Genomic DNA, 25,753 nt, shown 5'->3' with positions numbered 1-25,753 from the left:
CTTTTTCTCTTAACTAAATAAAAATTACAAAAAATATGAAATCTACAAAAAAACTAAAAATATTTACAATTTCAAATAACAAATAATATTTCTGAGCCAGAACTACGTGATTCCCCAAGCCATATCAGCACTTGGAGCATCATGCCTCTGTTTCTACCCTTGCTGCTATAATGAAACTACAGCCCAATGAATTGGAGAACCAGTTGATAACGAGACATCAAATGCGGGGGCTGACACAAGGATACCTTGAACAATATTTGCACGACCTGGGCGATAGGGAAGAATGGGAGACCTTCATGGATGTACTAGCCCTCACTGTGTTTGGCATTGTCCTGTTTCCCAAGCTGGAAGACTTTATAGATTGCATAGCTATTGATGTCTTCGTGACAAAAAAGACGAGATCAGAAAACCCCGTAACAGCACTCCTCGCAGATGTGTATGGGACTATGAGTTTTTGCCATGAGAGAAAAGGGAAGAGGATTCTTTGTTGTTCACTAGCATTATATGCGTGGATGACGGCACGAGTATTTAAGGGGGTAATTGATGTTAGAAGTTCACCCGAGAATCTGTCGCATCAAGGAGGCAATGGGTGGGCTCTTTTCTTTGCCGGTTTGAGAGAAGGAAACGTAAAATGGCGCCTTCCTTGGCTTGAGACTAAACCATCTATCCAACATTGTGGCAACTTCCCTAACATACCTCTCATAGGTGCTAGGTATTGTATTAACTATAACCATGTTTTGGTCCAAAGACAGTTCGGATATCCTATGAAGGGAGCGCCTTCACCAGATTATCTCACGGCCTTCTTCATCTACTATGAGGACGGACATTGTACTGAAATGTTGAAGAGCGTCAGAAGTGCCTGGGAAAATGTGGTGCGAGCAGAGAAGGACCTGAGGAGTGGAGTGATGGATAACATGGTTAGTTATCATACCTGGATTCTAGAGAGGGTAAGAGAAGTCAAGTTGCCTTTTCAAGCCCATCAATGATCAATCGGCGAGTGAAGGAACATCCCAACCCCCAGAAAGTGAAGAGGTGAAACAGCTAAAGGCTGAGGTGGAGAAATTGAAGGTGAGGAATGCTAGGTTGGAAAATGAATTACAGAAGGCTCGCAATGATTTTGTTGATATGAGGAATGATAACGAAGAAAAGTCACGGGCTTGTGAAAACGTTGTCAAAAGCTAGAAGGCCGAGAAAGATCATACATTCCGAGTAAAAAAGGATCTTGCGGCCGCAAGTAAGGAGTTATCCATGAGGGTGAATGAGAAGAATGTGGCTTTAGAAGAGGGCAGACAATGGAAACAACTCTACGAAGAAGTCAAGAGGGATAAAAGGGAAGCCCAAAAAGACTAAGGGAAGTGCAAGTCCAAGTACAAGAATCGAGGCATCAAATGAAGGAAATGGCTACATCATTTGAAGCGGAGTTGAATCAGGAGCGTTGGAAGCTGGCAGAGGCTGAAAGGGAGTATCGAGCCATGTTAAAGCAGATGGAGGATTACATTGAGGAGCAGGAGCAGCGATGGAGGTCGATGGAATTTGAAGAAAGACATATGGCCTTGATAAAGCGAATGAAAGAGCACATCGCAGAGCAAGAAACGACCGTAAAGCATTGGAAGGAAAGCTTCTCTCAGTTGGCTGCTTTGGCAAATGGGGCAATTGAAGACATCCCCAGAATGGTGTCGGAAGCTGAAGCGAGTACCCACTTTTATAGCCCACCAGTAGAAATAGAGCTTTTTCTTGATCACTATAAACGGTTGATAGACGAGATGAAATCCCTCATCACTCGGGCTAGGAATTGATGTATTTAGAGATCTTTATGATTTGTTTCCTTTAAGAAATGTAATGAACTTGTTTCCCTTTAAATGAAAGGTGTGGGATGTTGTTCAGCATCTGCTTGTGTTAATTTCCATTAATGATGTCATTACAATCTTGTGATTTCCCCCTATTACTAGCATGCATCATCTTTTCTTTTGTTCAGCATGTTTCATTTCCATCTAATTAATTAAAATAATAAAACAGTACGCGTGAGAAAAACGACGACCAGATTTCCACGACATCCCTATCGGATCCGGGCAAATTCAAAAGCCATGGCAAGTTGGGAGGAGTCACAAGAGTCTCTCAAAGCGGATGTTGGCCAGTTGAAGGACCAGATCGGCCAGATCTTGGCGGCGTTTGAATCCATGAAGACTACTGGAGAGTCTTCATCTGTGCATGTTGAGGGGAATGCTCACCCTTATCCCCGAATGTTCAACGCTGCGAGCCAATCGGTTCCTTTCTCACTGTATGGTTTACCTCCGGGTTACGCTCCTCTTGCGGAGAGTACTCAGAAGCTGAGCACGCTTCATTCTCGTTTCCCGCGACTGTCAATATACCACCAATCGACACTCAGGGACCTGTCTTAGTATCGGCTCCCATGGTGGGCACGGGAATGAATGAGACCAACACAACTGATGGAATTCGGGTGACCCCAGTACCGCATGTGGATGCTAGGGAGGATTCTTCAGCCGGGGCTGCACCGCACGCCACGGTGGTTGGGGGATTCGGTAGCCTCGTTGGAGCTACGGGTAGGTTGGAAAGTCTAGAGGCGAGGTTGAGAGCTACGGGTTTGGAGAGCGAGGCCGAGAGCTGTTGAGCGTAACAAACTAAAAGCGTCAACCCGTAAGTCATGAATCCTAAAGCCCGGGTAAAGGTATAAGATTAATTAAAGTTATTACATCTCATTCAAATTAAGCACCACGGGCAAATCCAGCATCTTCCAGTTGTCGAGTCGTGCATCCGGGGAGCAGGCCCACACGAAACTGGAGCCTTCCGATCTATCTTCATCTCCCACAGCTGCTATGTGGCCAGCGTTAACCCAACCAGCGCTGCGAAAGCTCTCTTTGAGGTCACATATACGAATTCTTCCCACTTTGGGCTCCCGTCTTTCCACCCGAGCCAGACTGCGCTCTCTCTTTTCTTCTATCAATCTTCTCCTATCCTCCTTGGTGGGCTTGTATCCCAGGCCATACCTATTCTGGTTCTCGACGACCTCCAGAGGGAATGCTCGCCCCTGTCCACACTTGCCCAAACCTTTCCCATGCATATAACCTTCTTTTAGCATGACTTTGGCCATCATGATAGAAGCACGCGACAGATGCGGGTTGACCGCAAATGGCTCCACATAGGTGTTTTCCACGATCTCCAGAGATTGGAAAGCTGTCTCGAGAGCTTCCTCGGCTGCTTCAATATAACGGGAGGATGATGGTCCGCTCACCAACAAATCCTCCTCTCCTGCCACTATCATCAGCTTGTCTCCCATAACATACTTCAACTTTTGATGTAGTGTAGAAGGCACAACCCTTGCATTATGGATCCATGGGCGACCTAACAGACAACTATAGGCCGGGAGGATGTCCATGACTTGGAATGTCACTTGAAAGACACACGGACCGACTTGGACTGGTAGTTCTACCTCTCCCATCACTTTCCTCTTACTACCACCAAAGGCTCTCACAATCATAGAACTTGGCTTCATATGCGTTCTGTCACTGGGTAGCTTCTCCAAGGTTGCTTTTGGCATGGCGTTCAGGGAGGATCCATTATCCACTAAGACACGTGCTATCACATGATCCAGGCATTTCACAGAGACATGAAGGGCTTTGTTATGACCTCTCCCCTCAACAGGTATCTCTTCATCAGTGAAGGTGAGGTAATTATTAGCAACGATGTTGCCAACAATGCCCTCGAACTTGTTCAGAGAAATACCTTGCTCCACATGAGCCTCGCTGAGTATCTTCATCAACAACTTTCTGTGGGAAGCAGAGTGCATGAGTAATTCTAGCAAGGAGATCCGGGCAGGCATGCGGTTCAACTGTTCCACCACTTTGTAGTCACTCTGTTGTATGAACTTTAGAAATTCACCAACTTCTTCTTCAGATATTTCCCTCTTCTCCTCTTTGTCGAGGGTCTCCTCGGCCTCCACGTTCTTCCCCCTCAAGAACTCCTTTGCTTTTGCAGCCATTGTTGCTTCCCTATCATTGGTTCTTTCTCTCGCTAATTCTGGTGGTGTAAAGATTCGACCACTTCTGGTCATTCCACCAATGCCTGATATGTTTTTCACAGTCGGATTTGCATATTCTCCCTCATCTAATGCAGTTGCCCCATATCTCCATGGGACGACTTTCTCGTTCTTATAAGGGAAAGGAGTTGGCACTCGGATGACAGCATACGAATTTCCTTCAGTTACCAGTGCAGGGGTGGTCCTAGTAAAATAGATCACCAAAGGTTCGGGTAGAGTCACAATAGATTCTCCACCCATTTGTGCAAATACTTCTTCCTCTCCGACCTTGCGGCACACTTGCATCAGATTTCTATCAAGTAAGTCTTGTAGAAAAATCTCGAATTCCATACATTCCTCAATAGAGTGCCCGGCCTCTGGATGGAGTGCGCACGCTATACCCAGATCATAATCGCCCTTCACTAGGCCCTTCTTCAACAAAGAGGGAAATATCTGAAGAAGAAGTTGGTGAATTCCTAAAGTTCATACAACAGAGTGAGTACAAAGTGGTGGAACAGTTGAACCGTATGCCTGCCCGGATCTCCTTGCTAGAATTACTCATGCACTCTGCTTCCCACAGAAAGTTGTTGATGAAGATACTCAGCGAGGCTCATGTGGAGCAAGGTATTTCTCTGAACAAGTTCGAGGGCATTGTTGGCAACATCGTTGCTAATAATTACCTCACCTTCACTGATGAAGAGATACCTCTTGAGGGGAGAGGTCATAACAAAGCCCTTCATGTCTCTGTGAAATGCTTGGATCATGTGATATCATGTGTCTTAGTGGATAATGGATCCTTCCTGAATGCCATGCCAAAAGCAACCTTGGAGAAGCTACCCAGTGAAGGAACGCATATGAAGCCAAGTTCTATGATTGTGAGAGCCTTTGATGGTAGTAAGAGGGAAGTGATGGGAGAGGTAGAACTACCAGTCCAAGTCGGTCCGTGTGTCTTTCAAGTGGCATTCCAAGTCATGGACATCCTCCCGGCCTATAGTTGTCTGTTGGGTCGCCCATGGATCCATTCTGCAAGGGTTGTGCCTTCTACACTACATCAAAAGTTGAAGTATGTTATGGGAGACAAGCTGATGATAGTGGCAGGAGAGGAGGATTTGTTGGTGAGCGGACCATCATCCTCCCGTTATATTGAAGCAGCCGAGGAAGCTCTCGAGACAGCTTTCCAATCTCTGGAGATCGTGGAAAACACCTATGTGGAGCCATTCGCGGTCAACCCGCATTTGTCGCGTGCTTCTATCATGATGGCCAAAGCAATGCTAAAAGAAGGTTATATGCATGGGAAAGGTTTGGGCAAGTGTGGACAGGGGCGAGCATTCCCTCTGGAGGTCGTCGAGAACCAGAATAGGTATGGCCTGGGATACAAGCCCACCAAGGAGGATAGGAGAAGATTGATAGAAGAAAAGAGAGAGCGCAGTCTGGCTCGGGTGGAAAGACGGGAGCCCAAAGTGGGAAGAATTCGTATATGTGACTTCAAAGAGAGCTTTCGCAGCGCTGGTTGGGTTAACGCTGGCCACATAGCAGCTGTGGGAGATGAAGATGGATCGGAAGGCTCCAGTTTCGTGTGGGCCTGCTCCCTGGATGCACGACTCGACAACTGGAAGATGCTGGATTTGCCCGTGATGCTTAATTTGAATGAGATGTAATAACTTTAATTAATCTTATACCTTTACCCGGGGCTTTAGGATTCATGACTTACGGGTTGACGCTTTTAGTTTGTTACGCTCAACAGCTCTCGGCCTCGCTCTCCAAACCCGTAGCTCTCAACCTCGCCTCTAGACTTTCCAACCTACCCGTAGCTCCAACGAGGCTACCGAATCCCCCAACCACCGTGGCGTGCGGTGCAGCCTCGGCTGAAGAATCCTCCCTAGCAACCACATGCGGTACTGGGGTACCCGAATTCCATCAGTTGTGTTGGTCTCATTCATTCCTGTGCCCACCATGGGAGCCGACACTAAGACAGGTCCCTGAGTGTCGATTGGTGGTATATTGACAGTCGCGGGAAACGAGAATGAAGCATGCTCAGCTTCTGAGTACTCTCCTGCAAGAGGAGCGTAACCCGGAGGTAAACCATACAGTGAGAAAGGAACCGATTGGCTCGCAACGTTGAACATTCGGGGATAAGGGTGAGCATTCCCCTCAACATGCACAGATGAAGACTCTCCAGTTGTCTTCATGGATTCAAACGCCGCCAAGATCTGGCCGATCTGGTCCTTCAACTGGCCAACATCCGCTTTGAGAGACTCTTGTGACTCCTCCCAGCTTGCCATGGCTTTTGAATTTGCCCGGGTCCGATAGGGATGTCGTGGAAATCTGGTCGTCGTTTTTCTCACGCGTACTGTTTTATTATTTTAAGTAATTAGATGGAAATGAAACATGCTGAACAAAAGAAAAGATGATGCATGCTAGTAATAGGGGGAAATCACAAGATTGTAATGACATCACTAATGAAAATTAACACAAGCAGATGCTGAAGAACATCCCACACCTTTCATTTAAAGGGAAACAAGTTCATTACATTTCTTAAAGGAAACAAATCATAAAGATCTCTAAATACATCAATTCCTAGCCCGAGTGATGAGGGATTTCATCTCGTCTATCAACCGTTTACAGTGATCAAGAAAAAGCTCTATTTCTACTGGTGGGCTATAAAAGTGGGTACTCGCTTCAGCTTCCGACACCATTCTGGGGATGTCTTCATTTGCCAAAGCAGTCAACTGAGAGAAGCTTTCCTTCCAATGATTTACGGTCTTTCTTGCTCAGCGATGTGCTCTTTCATTCGCTTTATCAAGGCCATATGCCTTTCTTCAAATTCCATCGACCTCCATCGCTGCTCCTGCTCCTCGATGTAATCCTCCATCTGCTTTAACATGGCTCGATACTCCCTTTCAGCCTCTGCCAGCTTCCAGCGCTCCTGATTCAACTCCGCTTCAAAGGATGTAGCCATTTCCTTCATTTGATGCCCCGATTCTTGTACTTGGACTTGCGCTTCCCTTAGTCTTTTTAGGGCTTCCCTTTTATCCCTCTTGACGTCTTCATAGAGTTGTTTCCATTGTCTGCCCTCTTCTAAAGCCACATTCTTCTCATTCACCCTCATGGATAACTCCTTACTTGCGGCCGCAATATCCTGTTTTACTCGGAATGTATGATCTTTCTCGGCCTTCTAGCTTTTGACAACGTTTTCACAAGCCCGTGACTTTTCTTCGTTATCATTCCTCATATCCACAAAATCATTGCGAGCCTTCTGTAATTCATTTTCCAACCTAGCATTCCTCACCATCAATTTCTCCACCTCAGCCTTTAGCTGTTTCACCTCTTCACTTTCTGGGGCTTGGGATGTTCCTTCACTCGCCGATTGATCATTGATGGGCTTGAAAGGCAACTTGACTTCTCTTACCCTCTCTAGAATCCAGGTATGATAACTAACCATGCTATCCATCACTCCATTCCTCAGGTCCTTCTCTGCTTGCACCACATTTTCCCAGGCACTTCTGACTCTCCTCAACATTTCAGTACAATGTCCGTTCTCATAGTAGATGAAGAAGGCCGTGAGATAATCTGGTGAAGGCGCTCCCTTCATAGGATATCCGAACTGTCTTTGGACCAAAACATGGTTATAGTTAATACAATACCTAGCGCCTATGAGAGGTATGTTAGGGAAGTTTCCACAATGTTGGATAGATGGTTTAGTCTCAAGCCAAGGAAGGCGCCATTTTACGTTTCCTTCTCTCAAACCGGCAAAGAAAAGAGCCCACCCATTGCCTCCTTGATGCGACAGATTCTCAGGTGAACTTCTAACATCGATTACCCCCTTAAATACTCGTGCCGTCATCCACGCATATAATGCCAGTGAACAACAAAGAATCCTCTTCCCTTTTCTCTCATGGCAAAAACTCATAGTCCCATACACATCTGCGAGGAGTGCTGTTACGGGGTTTTCTGATCTCGTCTTTTTTGTCACGAAGACATCAATAGCAATGCAATCTATAAAGTCTTCCAGCTTGGGAAACAGGACAATGCCAAACACAGTGAGGGCTAGTACATCCATGAAGGTCTCCCATTCTTCCCTATCGCCCAGGTCGTGCAAATATTGTTCAAGGTATCCTTGTGTCAGCCCCCGCATTTGATGTCTCGTTATCAACCGGTTCTCCAATTCATTGGGCTGTAGTTTCATTATAGCAGCAAGGGTAGAAACAGAGGCATGATGCTCCAAGTGCTGATATGGCTTGGTACCCTCTAATGGCAAGCCTAGAATATGTTCAAATTCTTCTACAGTTGGCGCTAGGTTGAAGTCTTGGAAGGTGAAACATCTCAGTGGAGGATCATAATACTGAGCTAGAGTTGTAATGGCGGGCAACTGTACTTTCACCTCCATTAAACTCAACAAAATCCCATATTTCCTCTCGAAGGCTTCTCTCTGTATGGTCTTGAGTCTTCGGCCTAAATTTATCAACCCGGTCAAATTTCCAACATGTGTCCTTAGGCTAGACTTCTTTCTTAAAATGGCGGAGTTTGTATGCAGTGTAGCATCAGATCTGGTGTCAACATCCATCTCGTGTGAAGTCAAGTGTATACCTGTGATTTCCCCTAGAACCATCATGTTACTAAATGATGCATGATAATAAAACAACACGATGAATCAAATGCATGCATGGCATGAAAATGCAATAACATAATTTTCGAAAGAGAACGAACATCGTGAGGATTACAAGAATACACGTTTCTTCCTTTGTGCCCTAATAAAGGTTCAATGGCTTGGATCCAAGGTCAAGTATATGCAATTTCACAAGGATGGTCTTCTGAACCTAGAGGTCAATGGTCACTAGAGCTATGGCCCCCTTCATAGCATCTCCACAACAGTCGAGTAATCAACTAGATGAGGAGACACAAGTGAAGAGAACATACTCTAGCTGGAGTTCTCACGATAGCCAGACAAGAAGTACATCCCATAGTGACACCGCTACACAACTCCTCTGATACTAAGTTACGCTCAGACCCGGGTATAGGGCCCCACTCATGATATGCACAAAGTGTGTGTGTAAAGGGATAATGCAATGCATACCCAAACCTTCACCTGCAAAACAACCAGAAAAAATCCTAGGCAGATATAAACATGTTTTCTACCCTAGGGTTCAATATAAAACAATCAACATGATCCACACGCAATTACTTCAAATATCAAACATCGATAAAAAAGAAGGGAAGGAAAACATAATGAAAAACCACATCTAATTAAATGGCCTGACTCTCTGGAGACGTCCCCAGTGGAGTCGCCATCTGTCGCAACCGGAATCGCGACGGGACGACGATCTGTAAAAGAAAAAGAGCGAGTTTTTGAAAAAAAAGGAGATTTGGTGAAAATATGTAATTTTGAAATTGGAGGAGAAAACTTTGATGCATGTTGATTTTTTTGTCTTTTTTTGAAGGAAGAAGATTTGATGAACATTCATGAAAATGTGTACATGATGTTGACTTTTGATCCGTGATGGAAGATTATGAAACTATGACACTCTTTTTTTTACTGAGTCAATTTGTTTTCTTTGAAACCATCCAGTCTATAAAGATTTAGACTTTCATTTTTTTTAATGGATGTCAAATTCTAAAGTTAAATGTTCAAAATGAAGCTTCTGTGCTAGAAATTTCTGGACGAAATATTGGTGCGTACATGCTTGATATCAAGGGTTGGGATAAATATGTGGAAGGATTTGGAGAGTACCGGGTTGGCTACTTGGGCCTCTTACTCCTTAAAACAATTACAAATGCCAATGTGAAGTCGTAGATACTCAGAAGTTGCCCCAGTTTGGGGGCATGGTAAAAAGATAGGTATGGACAAATGTATCTATGAACTGTGAGGGTATAACTTTCACAAAATTGCCTCTAGTTTCGGGTATGAGTCAATTAAGCGAGGTTCAAAAAGAGGTTGCCCCCAATTTTGGGTTTACGAATGATAAGATGGACTCAAAATCATACAAAGCCCCAAAGTGTCTGCCCCTGTTTTGAGGGTGGATTTATGAATTTCAGTGCGGACAAATCTGAGAGGCCCAACAAGGGATGCCCTGGTCTTGGTACGAACTTTGAATGGGCCAAAACATATGAAATTCATAAAGTTGCCCAAAATTGCCCCCTAGTTTGGGAATCGGGGGAAGAGTTTGAATGAGATTTATTCAAAATTTTGTGATGGATATGGAAATGATTGGCTTGAAAGGATTGCCCTAATCGGCTTGATTTTCCTTCATATAATCTTAATCAAATAGGGGAGTTCCCTTCTTCCGAGGACATGTATTTTTCATCATCATTTTTTTTACAACTACATTGTTAGTCATTTTGTCTTGTCTCAAAATTAAGCTTTATGAAAATTTAAGCAACCATTATTCAATCCGTGTGGACTTTTATTGGGCTTGTAATGTAGCTTTGGCTGAGGGGTATTGAAAGAAAGGATATTAAGGGTCAAATAAAAGTTTGTGGGTTATTTGAAACAAGAGTTACCATCTGCACCTTGTATCAGTTATTCGTCAAATCTGTTTTGACTTTCTCTGCTAATTTGAAAACTTCACTCTTTGTTTGTCATCACTTTGTGATTCTTTCTATTCCTGCTTTACTTTTGATGAACTCTCTTCATTTGATCACTAAGTGTGTCCTTTATTGTTTGCAATTTGAGTTGACTTCTATTGTGATGGTAACCCTTGTTTAGATAAATTTTGAAAAGAAATTTCTTATTGTGTCAAATTTGGTATCAATGGATATATTTTTTGGATGAAGAAAGATGACCACACATTATTTCAAATTTTGATTGTTTTATTTTCACAAGATTAATTAGGAGACAAAACTAAATGATCTCAACAAGAGTCATTTTTCGTTTTTTTTGTCCTAACGGATTCAAGGATCTTCCAAATAAAGGCCAAATGGAGATACTCTTAACATGGAAAATCTATCCCAGTGTAAAATTTTGTGTTTATTAGGGCTCAAGACCTTGATTGGGGTCAATCTTTGGTTTAGTGAAGGTTGAAGGATGATGTTTTCAAGCAATGCACACACCAATATTTCTTAAGAATATGTGATTTAATCATTTGACTATAGGAGATTCTGACATCCATTACATTTTTTCATGAAATGTCATAAAGTGGATGATTTGCATCGAAAATAATTGACTCAACATTTGATATGATATGCATTTATTTTTTACGAATTAAGAAATGTAAAATGAAGCGAAAATGATGATACTAGTTGAAAGAAAGATTTTTTTTTGAAAAAAGGATTCGATAACCATTCATATGAATGAAGATGGTTCCGATCAGAAATACTTTCTTTTTGATGGATTGGTGCACATATGAAAAGTGTTTTCTTGGTTTTTTTGTTTTTTTTTGTTTTTTTTGTTTTTTTTTTTCGAGTCAATTGTCTTACTTGCAATCATCAAACTTGTCATTATTTCCAATGCTTAGAAAAGTGAGGAATGTCATACATCCGAGATCTAACTTTGAGATTATTACATTTTGACTTTTTCTCCCGAGACATCAACGTAAATATGTTTGAACTCACTCGCAAGTGAAGAATGGGAATTGTTTAGAATGGTTTGGAAGATAATGGGATAGCCATGCTAACATGTTACCTCATACGCTCCGTAAAGGAGACGAGTGTCAAAGCAAAACACGAGGTACCTAAAAAGTTGCCCCGGTTTGGTGTAACGAGTATGATGATGAATCCATGATAATCCGGATGAAAAATTCAAATAAGATTCGCAAAGTTGCCATAGTTTTTGTTGTTTTTTTTTTGTTTTTGGCATGGGGTTCTGTTTGGAAGAAGTAGTGGGTATGAAAAGGGTTGGCTAAAAGGATGGCCCAAATGGGTTCGATTTTCTTTTGTATGCTTCAGGCTGGTTGGTAGAGAGGTCCCCTATTCTTGAGACATTATTCATTTCCAAATCCTTTTTTTTATATCACACTTTCGGGTTTCTGAATCTAGTTGACTTATTCTCCTTTTTTTTTTCGACTCGCATCTTTTTCAGATCGTCATCCCGTCGCGACAGATGCATCTTTTACGGATCGTCATATCATGGTACACATCCCCAACGATCTGTTGATTGGGAGATAAAAAAATAAATAAAAAAAATAATGAAGTCGATGAGTCAACCACTACCGAGTTTTATTCAGGGCTAAAGTCGCGAGAAAGTAAGGTAAGCAAAGATTCAGAGTGACGTGTGGCCATTTTTTTCTTTATCCAAATGTTAAAAGAAGTTTATCCAATTGCACCCCTTTTGAGCCATAAATTATAATTGTTTTCATCACCCTTGACAAGAATCATTAACACATCGATGTCAACCTAAAGGGTACATCAAGGGCATCCAAAATCAAGGAGGGGATTTCTGATAAAAAGGGGAGAAGGAAAAAGGAAAAAAAAAATATAAAGTCTCAAAGAAGTACACAACAGGGACAACGAAGCAAGCGACCCAAAAGGGGAAGAAAAGAAAGAAAAAAACAGCAATGAAAATAAAAGGATGCCCGAAGTTTCAAATCTCTAGGGATAGTTGACTCGACACCTTGCAAATGATTCTTGTTGAAACAAATTAACCACCAAACACTTATTTGAGCCTGCATTACCCATTTCTTTCAAAACCCTTTGACATTTAGCCACGGTACAAGCCAATAAAAGTCCACGCTGACTGAAGACTGTTTGTCCTAATCTTTCTCACGAATTTAACCCTGAAACGAAATGATGTGGTAAATGACACAATCACTCAAAAGAAAAAAAAGGAAAGAAAAAAAAAAGAAAAAAAAAAGAAAAAAGACAAAAAATGTGAAGTCTCCTTGTCAATCAAGAATCGCCAAATTGGGGCAATCCTTCCTACCTGAACCTTTCCACCTCTCCAAATCAAGTTTACTATACGCAACAAAATTGGGGAAGCCCTTGCGGGCCATGCATGTGTAGATACTAACAACACCTCCCAAAGTAAGAAAAATTCAAATGCTAACGTTACCCACAGGTAATCATTCAACCATCTACCTTTCATACTCATCTCCCGCACCTTTTCAGGTTCAAGCTAGTGCTAGAGAGAATTTGAACCCCTAGTTACGCTCTCTTCCTTTCATCAAAGAACCCACTGCTTCTTGACATTATTTTGATTGAATGCATTTCGAACGTATATCGCATTTGACGTCAACATTGACAACGGATTCCAAGCATAGAAGTTTAAAAAAAAAGAGAAAAAAAGAAGGGAACGAAACCAATGGCTCATATGCATTCATGCACCATCATAACATAACATCATTTCATAGAAAGCAAAGAAAATTGTTCAAAAATCCGTAAGGGGAAAATGAAGTGGTGAAAAAGGTTAGCATACCTTTATATCTAAATTTCTCTAATGTTTTGCTCAGTATTTACCAATGTTTCTTCAAAAAAAATCTGAATCCAAGAGTTTCTTCTACGATAGCACACTCAAGGCACTCGTCGAGCGTATTGATCCTCATATCATTCACTTCCATAGGGTTGGTACACCCTCCACGAGGTTTTTACACCTCATCAACTTCATCCATATGGTTGGTACACTCTCCGCAAGGAAATTACACCTCATTCACTTCGATAGGGTTGGTACACCCTCCACGAGGTTTTTACACCTCATCAACTTCATCCATAGGGTTGGTACACCCTCCGCGAGGTTATTACACCTCATTCACTTCGATAGGGTTGGTACACCCTCCACGAGGTTTTTACACCTCATCAACTTCATCCATATGATTGGTACACCCTCCGCGAGGTTGGTACACCTCATTCACTTCCATAGGGTTGGTACACCCTCCACGAGATTTTTACACCTCATCAACTTCACCCATAAGGTTGGTACACCCTTCACGAGGTTATTACACCTCATTCACTTCCATAGGTTGGTACACCTTCCACGAGGTTTTTACACCTCATCAACTTCATCCATAGGGTTGGTACACCCCCCACAAGGTTGTTACACCTTATTCACTTCCATAGGGTTGGTACACCCTCCACGAGGTCTTTACACCTCATTCACTTCCATAGGGTTGGTACACCCTCCACGAGGTTTTTACACCTCATTCACTTCATCCATAGGGTTGGTACACCCTCCGCGAGGTTGGTACACTTCATTCACTATCCATAGGGTTGGTACACCCTCCACGAGGTTATTACACCTCATTCTCTTCCATAGGATTAGTACACCCTCCACGAGGTTTCTACACCTCATTCACTTCATCCATAGGGTTGGTACACCTCATTCACTATCCATAGGGTTGGTACACCCTCTACGAGGTTATTACACCTCATTCTCTTCCATAGGGTTGGTACACCCTCCACGAGGTTTTTACACCTCATTCACTTCATACATAGGGTTGGTACACCCTCCGCGAGGTTGTTACACCTCATTCACCTCCACAGGGTTGGTACACCCTCTACGAGGTTTCTACACCTCATCAATTTCATCCATAGGGTTGGACACCCCTCACGAGATTGTTACACCTCAATTCTCTCAACCTTGTTCTTTTTTATTTCCAAATTGTTCCTTGTTCATGTTGAAATACGGACAAAATTAGTGTTTCTTCCCCATAAACTTTAAGTCTCGTTGCAATCTCGTGCTCTTGTTCTATATTTGGATTTCGTATTACAAATGCAAAAAGGGCCTCTAGTAGAGCAACTTGTTCTCTAGTAGGACTCCATCGTTTATATCCCAACTTATCTTGAACTTACAAATTTCTTAAATTTTTGTTCATTATTCTAAGAGGCAAAAGTGAAGGAATATTATGTTTTTGTGAAAGAGGGCTGATACAATTAGTTTTCTTTTAACTCAATTTTGTCCATAAGTCCAGTCTAGATGTATTCTCCGGTCCTCGCAAAGGATCTTACTAGATCTAAGTCCAACAAGTTCATATTCAAGATTTGTTTTAGTTAAATTAATTTTTAGGGTTCGTAGCATTATTCTACCGGAATTCCTCTATCATACCTTCAAACGAAAGAAGATTAACAACGGGTTTTTTTCAGCTTATATAACCCTTATTAGTTTATCGAGATAAAAAAAAGGTGAGAGTGGTGAAATAACAAAACAAATAAACAAGTATAAGAAAAACAAGGAACAAACATAAATGCAAAAAGAACATGAACTAAAAGAAAGCTTAAAGGAAAGAAAGAACAAAACGAAAGATTCGGAGGATGAAACACTTACACGGAAGCGAAAAACGAAAGACACACTTAGAGAGAGACGCTCCTCACAGAATTAGGACACTCAAGGAGAGCAAACTCATGCTGAAACTCAAAGTGTCGCTCAACGCGGAGGAATGCTCTATTTATAGCCAAAAATTTTTACTGTAGCAACAGTTCCGGTTGTTGCTACCGGTTGTGTAATAGTTTCGGTTAAAAAAAATTAATAATAATAATATTGGTATACGTGAGGATTATGAGAAATTATTGGATAAAATTCTTGAGTATGGTAATTTGATTTGTGAAAATAGAAGACCAATGGCATATGCTTCTCGTCAGTTGAAGATACACGAGCGGAATTATTCGCTGTAGTGTTTGCATAAAAGACTTGACATCACTAATTGTATGGGCGAAGATGTCGAACTCCTCTTTGTTGGTTTCAAGATGGGGAGACAATGTAAGTAGGTCCTGAGTTGTTACAACAAACTACTGAAAAGGTGAAGTTGATTCAAGAAAGAATGAGAGCAACACAGAGTAGGCAAAAGTCGTACGCTGATCGGAGAAGGGGGCCACTTGAGTTCAACGAAGGTGATCATGTGTTTCTACGTGTGACACCGATGGCAGGTGTGGGTAAAGCTATCAAGGCTAGGAAGTTATCTCCTAAGTTTCTCGGTCCTTATGATATTCTTAGGCGGATTGGACCCGTAACGTATGAGATAACATTACCACCGCAGTTGGCAAACTTGCATAACGTGTTTCACGTGTCTCAACTGAGGAAATACATTCCAGATCCTACACATGTGCTAGAGGTTGATGATATACAAGTTGAGGAAGATCATACAATCAAAGCTGGACCAATCAGGGTGTTGGAGGTGCAGACAAAAAATCTGAGGGGAAAGGAAATTTGCACGGTGAAGGTGTTGTGGAAATTTGCGTAGTAGCCTTAATTTTCGAGGACGAAAGTTTTTGGAGTAGGGGAGAATGTAAGATCCTAGAACCTCAAGAACTTACCTAGTTGTAAAAAGTTTAAGTTATAATGTAAAATAAAATGCTATCAAACTTGACGTGGTTTACTATTTTAATTATAACTTTTTGTGGAAAATATCAATTTAGTTGATTCTTTTTGTATTCAATAGTAGACTCAAAGAGCTTCGATTTGAGTACTCATACGCGTATTTTCGACTTCGGTAATGGGGTCAATTGGACTGTCAAAGTTGCGACAATTGTGCTGCTAGGAGACTTGCGTGAGCAGTGATTTTGTTTTTGGAATGTCGACAAAATGAGTTGACTGGCTGCGGTTCCTTTTTTGGGAATATTTTAGGGCCCTTTCAGACATTCCCTCCACGTTTTGGTGCTGGAAAGGAGTATGGGGTATTGTTTTATTGATTTATCATTACTAAATAACAAATCCATGGGTCCTTTTGTGTCTAGGAATAATTTCCTTTAATTCCAAAGCTGAATGGGTCTTCTGGATAGAAGAGTAAGACTCTTAATGAGAGTATTTCAATAATTCTAAGTGTGTTAAGTGTGGAGGTTGTCTTAGCCTGTGCAAGAAGTGAGGAATTCCAAGAAACTAGAATTCTACCAAGGTTGTGGAACAAATCAAGTTAAAGTGTTCAAGGCTAAAGGTAAGGGGTTTAACTTGGGATATAACATAGTGTATGATGGGTAGATGGTAATAATATAATGTTGTTGCATGCTTTCTTCCTTGTGTGTTGGGATTAAATTTAACATGTTGAGGTATGTACTTTTCTTTTTGGTTGTAAGTTTTATGAGTTTTTGGGTATAACACGGAGAAGCTAAAAATGAACTTTTGCGATTTTTCCCAAATTTATTTGAGACCCTTTCCAAAGTTCAAAATAGTCGTATGAGTAGTCAAATTAAAGCTAATTAAGTCTAGTTTCCTACAAAGCAAGAATCAACTCAATTGGAGTTTGGTAGAGACAGTAATGAGTGAAACAGTCATTAAAGGTCAAAGTTAAGCATATCAGAGCGTGATTAAATCTTCCCAAGTAGCAACTTCCCCTCGGTTAATCACGCTCTGGTATGTTTAGCTTTGACCTTTGATGACTGTTTTGCTCATTACTCTCTCTACCGAACTCCAATTGAGTTGATTCTTGCTTTGTTGGAAACTAGACTCAAATATCTTTCTTTGGACACAAAACTCGAAATTTTTGGACTACAGGGCTAGCTGCAGTAAAATTATTTAAAATCGGAAAATTTAATCACGCTCTGGTATGCTCAGCTTTGACCTTTGATGATTATTTTGCTCATTACTTTCTCTACCAAACTCCAATTGAGTTGATTCTTGCTTTGTTGGAAACTAGACTCAAATATCTTTCTTTGGACACAAAACTCAAAATTTTTGGACTACAAGCTGCAGTAAAATTATTAAAAATCGAAAAATTTAATCACGCTCTGGTATGCTTAGCTTTAACCTTTGATGACTGTTTTGCTCATTACTCTCTCTACCAAACTCCAATTGAGTTTATTCTTGCTTTGTTGGGAACTAGACTCAATTATCTTTAATTTGACTACTCATACGACTATTTTGTCGGGAAGGGTCTCAAATAAATCTGGGAAAAATCGCAAAAGTTCATTTTTAACTTCTGCGTGTTATATCCAAAAACTCATAAAACTTACAATTAAAAAGAAAAGTTCATACCTCAACATGTTAAATTTAATCCTAACACACAAGGAAGAAAGCATGCAACAACATTATATTGTTACCTTCTAGCCATCATACACTATGTTATATCCCAAGTTAAACCCCTTACCTTTAGCCTTGAACACTTTAACTTGATCTCTTCCACAACCTTGGTAGAACTCTAGTTTCTTGGAATTCCTCTCTTCTTGCACAGGCCAAGACAATCTCCACACTTAGAATTTTCGAAATACTCTCATTAAGAGCCTTACTCTTCTATCTAGAACACCCATTCAGCTTTGGAATTGAAGGAAATTATTCCTAGAAACAAAAGGACCCATGGATTTGTTATTTAGTAATGATAAATCAATAAAATAATACTCCATACTCCTTTCCAGCCCCAAAACGTGGAGGGAATGTCTGAAAGGGTCCCCAAAATATTCACACAAAAAGAACCGCAGCCAGCCAGCTCATTTTGTCAGCATTCGCAAAAAAAAAAAAGAAACATATCACTGCTCACGCTCGAACCCCCAGCAACATCATTGTCGCAACTTTGACAGTCCAGTTGACCTCCCTTACCGAAGTTTAAAATGCGTGTATGAGTACTCAAATCGAAGCTCTTTGAGTCTACTATCCAATAAAAAAAGAATCAACTCAATTGATATTTTCCAAAAAGGTTATAATTAAAATAGTAAACCATGTCAAGTTTGATAGCACTTTATTTTACATTATCAACTTTTTACAACTAGGTAAGTTCTTGAGGTTCTAGGGTTTTTACACATACCCTCATATCCAACCAAAAACAAATATCCCTTAACAGAAGTTTAGGTGAGTCTCCCGAAAATCATCAAGACATATCCAAAACACCGGACCAGCCATCATAAAATTTTGCAACTCTTTGTGGTCTTCTAATTCATAGCCACTTACAAGTATGTTGCACTAGAAGATTTTGAGAATGGAATCAAATGCTACCAGAGTGCTCTCAGGGTTGATGCAAGGCAGTATAATGCTTGATATAGACTTGGAATGGTATACCTGTGCCAAGAAAAGTTTGAGTTCTCCGAACATCATTTTCGAATGGCTTTCCAAATCAATCAATGTTTGTTTGTAATAAATGTCATAGTTTGGTACTGCTTTGTATGCCTTGAAGGTAAGTTTCTCTTACCATACTGCTTGTAGTTAGTACTTACAAAAATAAGAACTCCATCTGTCTTTGGCTTTTGTATTTTGTAGTATCTGGGAAACTCTGAAATTATGTTATTCTCAGAAGCACTGATGGTAATGGATAAGGCGTAACATGCATGAGAGAGCTATGCTTCATTACGGTATATCTCTGGATTTGAAACCATTTGCATATGCTTATTCTATCAAGGTGATTTGGCTTCTAATATAAATTGTTTTGCTTTAGACTGGTCAACAACTTCTACATTTGTACTAACTTGTCTTCATTTTCTTGTGCAACTTGAAACTTCATTTGACCAAGCTGCCATTGAGAAGTTACATGTACCAGATGAAGTGCAGAATGCTAGCTTGTGTAAATTACCTGGAATTTTAATCCTTGAATACAAACTTTGTTGGGTATCAGTCATACAGCACAAGCACACACAACTAAAATAGAGAAGAGAAAAATACCGATGATAGACAAAATGGAAATTTTATACTACTGAAAAAAATTTACAGCACCTCTCTCTTTCACTAAGGAACTTCTCAAAATTATGAGAATTTAAGAAAGGAGAGAAGAAATGAGAGAATGGGATGTGTTACAAAGGGGGCAAGGGGTTTCTTTTATAACCACCTTGCCATACCACTTTAGAAGTTCCCACCAATGTGGGACTTCATTCTTCACAATCTCCCACTTGAAGATTTTGATGAAACTAATCAAATCTTCACACCATTTTTGCCTTCATGTTGCTCGTTAAACTTTCAGTAGAATCGAATCTCCGAAACGCAATGCAACACCCGATCAATATTTCACTGCTCTCCACCAAAACTTGCTACGAACCTACTAACCACTCCCACTGCTTGTGCAATGTCTAGGTCTTGTACACATCATAGCAATTACAAGGTTGTCCACCACTGATGCATACGGTACTCGAGACTTCTACATCCTTTCCGCTTCATTGCTAGGACTCATACTTGAGGATAATTGATAGGAGATGGGGTAAAACTGACTTGCACTCTTGCATGTTGAAGCGCCGCAAGACTTTCAGTAAGTTTTACTTCTGAGAAAGCCAAATCTTCCTATCTTTTTCTGTCTCGGTAAATTTGCATCCCTAAAATCTTGTTTGTCGGTTCCAAGTCTTTCATATCAAACTCCCTAGCCATTGTTCAACCTACAAACCAAGTTTTCTTGTTCTTCAAAGCCTTCTGGTTGGAGCATCATTTTATTCTTGCTTAACAATAACCTTGTGAACGGTGAAACTCACAGGCAATACCCCTTCACATTGTTAGCATATCCAAGCACTTAATTCTTTCCCCCAGTTTCAAGCTTGTGCTTTAGTTTCCTTGAACTGGTAACAACACATTTGACTTCCTCTTGATGTAATACACTCAAACTCCTGGAATAAACTTTGCTTCTCCTAGGAATAACTCCGGTGATTCCCTTACATCAGAATGAACCAAGTCTTCTTGTGTTTTCTTTTCTGGTAGTCAAACTAGCAAACCCTGATCTATGTTTAAGCCCGGGTACAGATTACGTTCTGCCTTGCAAACTTCACTTTGACATTTGTCCAAGTACGATGTCACGTCAACACCGCTTCTTCTTAACTTGTCGATGTAACCATTGCATTAGCCTTTTGCAACGTATCTCCCATAAGCATATGCCATGATCTTCTGAGCTTTTATGACTTACCAGACCTCCCTTCTTTCTCACAGAATATTTTCATCCTCTGAGGTATTTGCCATACAACCTTGTGAGGTTGATGCCTCAGAGTTCTTTCTTCCACTCTTCCCATGCCAACATTCTTTCTTGACATGCCCCCTCTTACCACAATTGTAGCATTTGAGATGCTTCTTACTTTGAGATATATCATGGGACTGACTCCCACTAGACCCATATTTCGTTGATTTTCCTTTCATCATCACCAAAGCTTGTGTTTGCTTTGAACTTTCCAGCATGTCTTCTTTGTTCCTTCGCCTGGATTCTTCTTCAAGAATTGCTCCGGCAACATCCTCAAAGTGTAGACTACCTTCAATATTATTATTCGTAATATTCATGATGAGTTGATCATACGAGTCGGGTAAACTCTGCAGTAGAAGCTCCGCGCGTTCATTTTCAACTATGTTGAAATCAGCCGCTGATAGTTGGGCAAACAAGGTGTTCAGATGGTTGATGTGGTCCGTCACCGTTGTGGACTCACTCATCCGGAGAGTGTAGAGTTTCCTCTTCACGAATATTCTTGTATGGAGAGACTTCACCTCATATAATTTTATGAGGGCATCCCAAATCTCCCTTGCTGTTTCTTTTTCCGCCACACTGGATAACACTGAATCTGCCATTGATAGGTGCAAATTCGCGATGGCGTTATTGTCAATTTCTTTCCACTTCTGCTCCGTCATTTCTGCGGGTTTTCCTTCAATTGCAGCTATGCAATTGTCCTTTCTCAAAATTGCCTTCATCTTCAATTTCCACAACGCGAAATTGTTGCCGTTGAACCTCTCTAACTCATATTTTGTTGTCATGGTTTTTTAAGAACCGACTTATGCACTTCTCACTATGAATAGTATTGTCTACTGGAACAGTACAGGTAGACCGTGAAGTAAAGCACCAAGAAGTTCCCAGGAAAGAGAGGTGGGTCACAAACGGACACTCTTAAGTACCAAGTCTTTCCTAGCCAGAACTTTCCCAGACAGCACTTTCACACTACCAAATGTTTCCAGTAATAACTCTTTTCTGATGTGGAAGATCGGATTAAACCGCAACCACAGAGCATACTCAGAATTTTACCAACACTATTCTAATGACAATAGCAGCGGAATACTAACCAATAGCTCTGATACCACTGTTGGGTATCAGTCATACAGCACAAGCACACACAACTAAAATAGAGAAGAGAAAAATACCGATGATAGACAAAATGGAAATTTTATACTACTGAAAAAAATTTACAGCACCTCTCTCTTTCACTAAGGAACTTCTCAAAATTATGAGAATTTAAGAAAGGAGAGAAGAAATGAGAGAATGGGATGTGTTACAAAGGGGGCAAGGGGTTTCTTTTATAACCACCTTGCCATACCACTTTAGAAGTTCCCACCAATGTGGGACTTCATTCTTCACAATCTTAACTCTGCTTGTGCTTATCATTGAATCAGTATAACTACTCAAATACTAAAAGAAAGGACATGTAACAGAGGTGCCAAGATGCTCCTATCTTACGTGTACGAGTAGTTATGTCAAAGAAATCACCATGTATCTTTAGTCAATCCATTCATTTGTTAATAATTGACAGCTTCTGTTTTGTGCACTCGCACTCGGGTGATCCTTTTGAACTACCATTTTCTAGACCATATCCTCGGAAGAGTCCGCATCGCTTTTAAAAATTGGAAAATGTTCTCGGTAAAATAAATTAGTTAAATAATCACTTGGAATTATAACAGCTACCAAGACAGAAAATGATATTTCCAAACAGAATTAGGTTGAGGAAGATCCTCTATCCTGTTATTTGCACACAATTGAACGGGAATGCAGACCAAAATCCAAATGCACTAAGCTGCCACGTAGAAATTTTGTTATAATCTCTTTTGTTCTAGTTGTAGTCAATACATTATCGAGCAACTTTGCCAAATTTACTTTTGATATAATCTCTTTTGTTCTAGTTGTAGTCAATACATTATCGAACAATTTTTTGAAAAGGTAAAGAAAATGTCTACTTTTTAAAATTTACAGTAATTTCACAACTGAGAGATTTTGTTTTATGCTTTTAAATTCTAAATTATTTATTTTGACCTAGTGGTTTTTGGAATTGATTATTTTTTCACTTTGGGTCACTTACTCTCTAATTTGGATTCATCCTATTACTATAGCAAACTAAGTAATTTTGGTTTGGATTAATTGGAAAATTTGAGGTAGTCTATTTATATTTTTTTTATTTTTAATTATTAATGTAATGAATATTTTTATTTAACTATAGTTTAAGTTTTCGAAATAGGAAAATATAATTTTAGTTGATCGAATTAAAAAATATATATAGCATAGTTTTTTAATATAAAATTTGAAGTATAAAAAATAAATTTTAAAAAATATTTTAATCCCTCATATTTAAGGTAGATAGACATAAATTATATTTCTTTTTCAAGTTTAAAGAATTTCTTTCATCTATAAAATAAAATTTATCCTATATTTTAGAGATTAAAAACGAAATTTTAATGTATAGCACTCTTTCCAATTAAATTTTGTATAAACCTCCTTGGAAAGAAAAAGTAAATTATGATAGTGTAAATTTGGAAATATAATATAATTTACCATAGATTTTTTCATCATTGAATTAGGGTTTTTGGGGTTCCTTGAAACCCTTTTGGATTCGAATTCTCTCTCCCCCTTAATCTCACCCTACATGTTTCTTTATCATTCGCATCCCCCTTTTCATTCATTGCCTCATCTTCCCAGTTCTTCAAATTCCTTTTACTCTGTGCCCTAATTTCTCGATCACTCCGTTATCTTCAGCAATGGGAAGCAAAGGCCGCATGCCACCGCCTCCACACCTGCGGCGTTCGATTCCGCCGGGTCCCGCCGTGATGCCGCACCAGCTTGTCGCACCGTTTGATCTACTCCCGCCGCCGCAGGTGATGGAGCAGAAGCTAGCGTCTCAGCATGCGGAGATGCAGCGCCTGGCGACGGAGAACCAGCGGCTTGCAGCTACGCATGGTGCGCTGCGGCAGGAGCTAGCGGCGGCCCAGCACGAGCTGCAGATGCTCCACGCACACGTGGCAGCTCTTAAGGGAGATCGGGAGCAGCAGGTGCGCGTGCAGTTGGAGAAGATCTCGAAGATCGAGAGCGAAGCCCAGAACGCAGAGGGTGTGAAGTTGGAGCTGCAGCAGTCTCGCGGAGAGGCACAAAACCTTGTTTTGGCTAGGGATGAACTTGTTTCGAAAGCGCAGCACTTGACTCAGGAACTGCAGAGGGTTCACACTGATGTTGTTCAGATTCCCGCCCTTATATCAGAACTTGAATGCCTCAGACAGGAGTATCAGCATTGCAGGTATCCTTCTTCTGTCTCTTTTTTAGGTTAGATGTGTACTTATGATGTAGTGCGTAATGGGTTCTTCTTAGAGAAAATGTTGTGATGATGATGTAGAAAGTGACTAAGTATATGAAAGCATTGGTTAAATGTTGTTTTCTATGTAGACATGCTTCTTGTGTTGTGGATTAGGTGATTGGGAATGCTAGCTGTCTCTCTATGGGATGCAATTATGCCTGTAAAATTCAAGGGGTGGTATTTGTTTATTTGGTTTGGAGACTTTGTTAGTATAGGCTAAGGGTGGGATATTATGGAGAGGTGGCAATTGGCAAGTTTAAAGGTAATTGTGTCTGTGCTTTTTGACATTTATCAACATTTGATGAGGGACATAACCTAATAACATATCTTTGAAATAGTGAAAAAAATGAATGGGGTAGTTAAATTGAGAAATAACTTGTGTGAACTTTATTTAGTGGATAATATTGTGAAAATATTTTTAGTTGAAGGGAATTGAGGAATTGGAAGTATTGGACAAGGTGATAGATGGGTAATAATATAAGGAACCAATGAACTTGACCAGTGTTATGCAGAAAATGTTATAAAGGCTCTCCTTTCTCCAAAATGTTGTTTTGCCTATGTTTACAGGGATATGATTCTTTGATGTCTGAGGATTTTATAAACTCGAGAGGTTTTCCATTGTTTGGAATTGGAGATAAGTGAAAGGCCACATGCAATAGTGGTACCTCGTGTTATGAGTGAAGCTTTGGGCCCTGTCTAATTTCAAAATCTATTAGTATTACTTATGATCATTCTTCCTGCCTCAAAGCAAGAGAGTTTTTCTTGTTGATATTTGCATCTAGTGTCATGCATACTTGGTAGATTTGTGGTAGTCCAAAGTGTTTGGGAATCCAAATAAGTTTGAGTCCCATATTGAGTAAAAATGAGAAAGTTAAGTAACATAAGAAGAAAGACCCACAAATTCATTGTCTTAAAGCTTGGGGTAGGAGGTGGTGTCATAGTCTTTTATACGGGTTAACTCAGTTCATTAGGTGACTCTCCCCGGTGTTTCCTCTTGAAAGACCCAACACAAAGGGGGATGGAGCCTTGGGTCTTTTTAACTTGATTTCTCCAAATGTTATTATGTATTTATCTAGAGAAAGTATTTGTAGCTTGTACCACATTCAGGAATCAATTTTCACTTTTCAAGGGTGCAGTCTTTTTTGCTTGAACTGTGTACATGATAAGAATATGGGATTAGTGCTAGTAATATGAAAGGTGTTTGGTATAAATGTCTATTTAGAATGCAAGCTAACACATTTTCCTATAAATTGCTATATAGCTATTTATTTTCTTTTTATTTTTTGGTACAGGTGTTTATATTGTTATTAATGTATAGTTTATCCCCTTACTCTGGAGTAGTTATGTTGACTACCTTAAGAGTTTTATTTTTTTTGTGCTTAGCTTTGTCTCTTATCAGTTTTAGAGGGATTCATTTCTTTGCAAAACTTGTTCTATCAAAAAGAGAAAAGGACGGAGAATCTGTATGATGCCTTCTTTTGCAACCCTCTGGTGTTTTTTGAGTGGGGCAAACTGCTTATGTTTTTCATGGGGCTCTGTTACCTTTACAGCTGTTATCATTAAATAAATATTTTCATGAATTATGCTGTTGCATCTGCCTTTGGCTTCTTCTGACTTCAAATGAGCCAGCCAGCTCGTTTTGCTCCAATGAGTTTGTTT

General features: G+C 40.3%; 1 protein-coding gene across 13 annotated transcripts in view; it reads left to right on the top strand.

Annotated features, from left to right (window-relative positions):
* The window catches only part of LOC108328298 (protein FLX-like 2), a 38,357-nt gene that overhangs the window by 8,914 nt on the left and 3,690 nt on the right, over nucleotides 1-25,753 (top strand). For 7 of the 13 annotated variants that reach the window (XM_052873351.1, XM_017562147.2, XM_052873350.1 and 4 more), the window contains one exon: nucleotides 23,503-24,037. In XM_052873351.1, coding sequence (XP_052729311.1) covers nucleotides 23,503-24,037 — 535 coding nt within the window. Of the gene's footprint in view, nucleotides 1-12,047; nucleotides 12,098-18,851; nucleotides 18,991-19,073; nucleotides 19,166-19,323; nucleotides 19,375-23,502; nucleotides 24,038-25,753 lie in introns of those variants that run through there. The other 6 variants (XM_052873345.1, XM_052873346.1, XM_052873349.1 and 3 more) reach the window with 5 other exon arrangements.

The sequence above is a fragment of the Vigna angularis genome, chromosome 2, assembly GCF_016808095.1.
Source record: "Vigna angularis cultivar LongXiaoDou No.4 chromosome 2, ASM1680809v1, whole genome shotgun sequence".
Classification (NCBI taxonomy): domain Eukaryota; kingdom Viridiplantae; phylum Streptophyta; class Magnoliopsida; order Fabales; family Fabaceae; genus Vigna; species Vigna angularis.
This window is presented reverse-complemented; position numbering and strand designations above follow the sequence as displayed.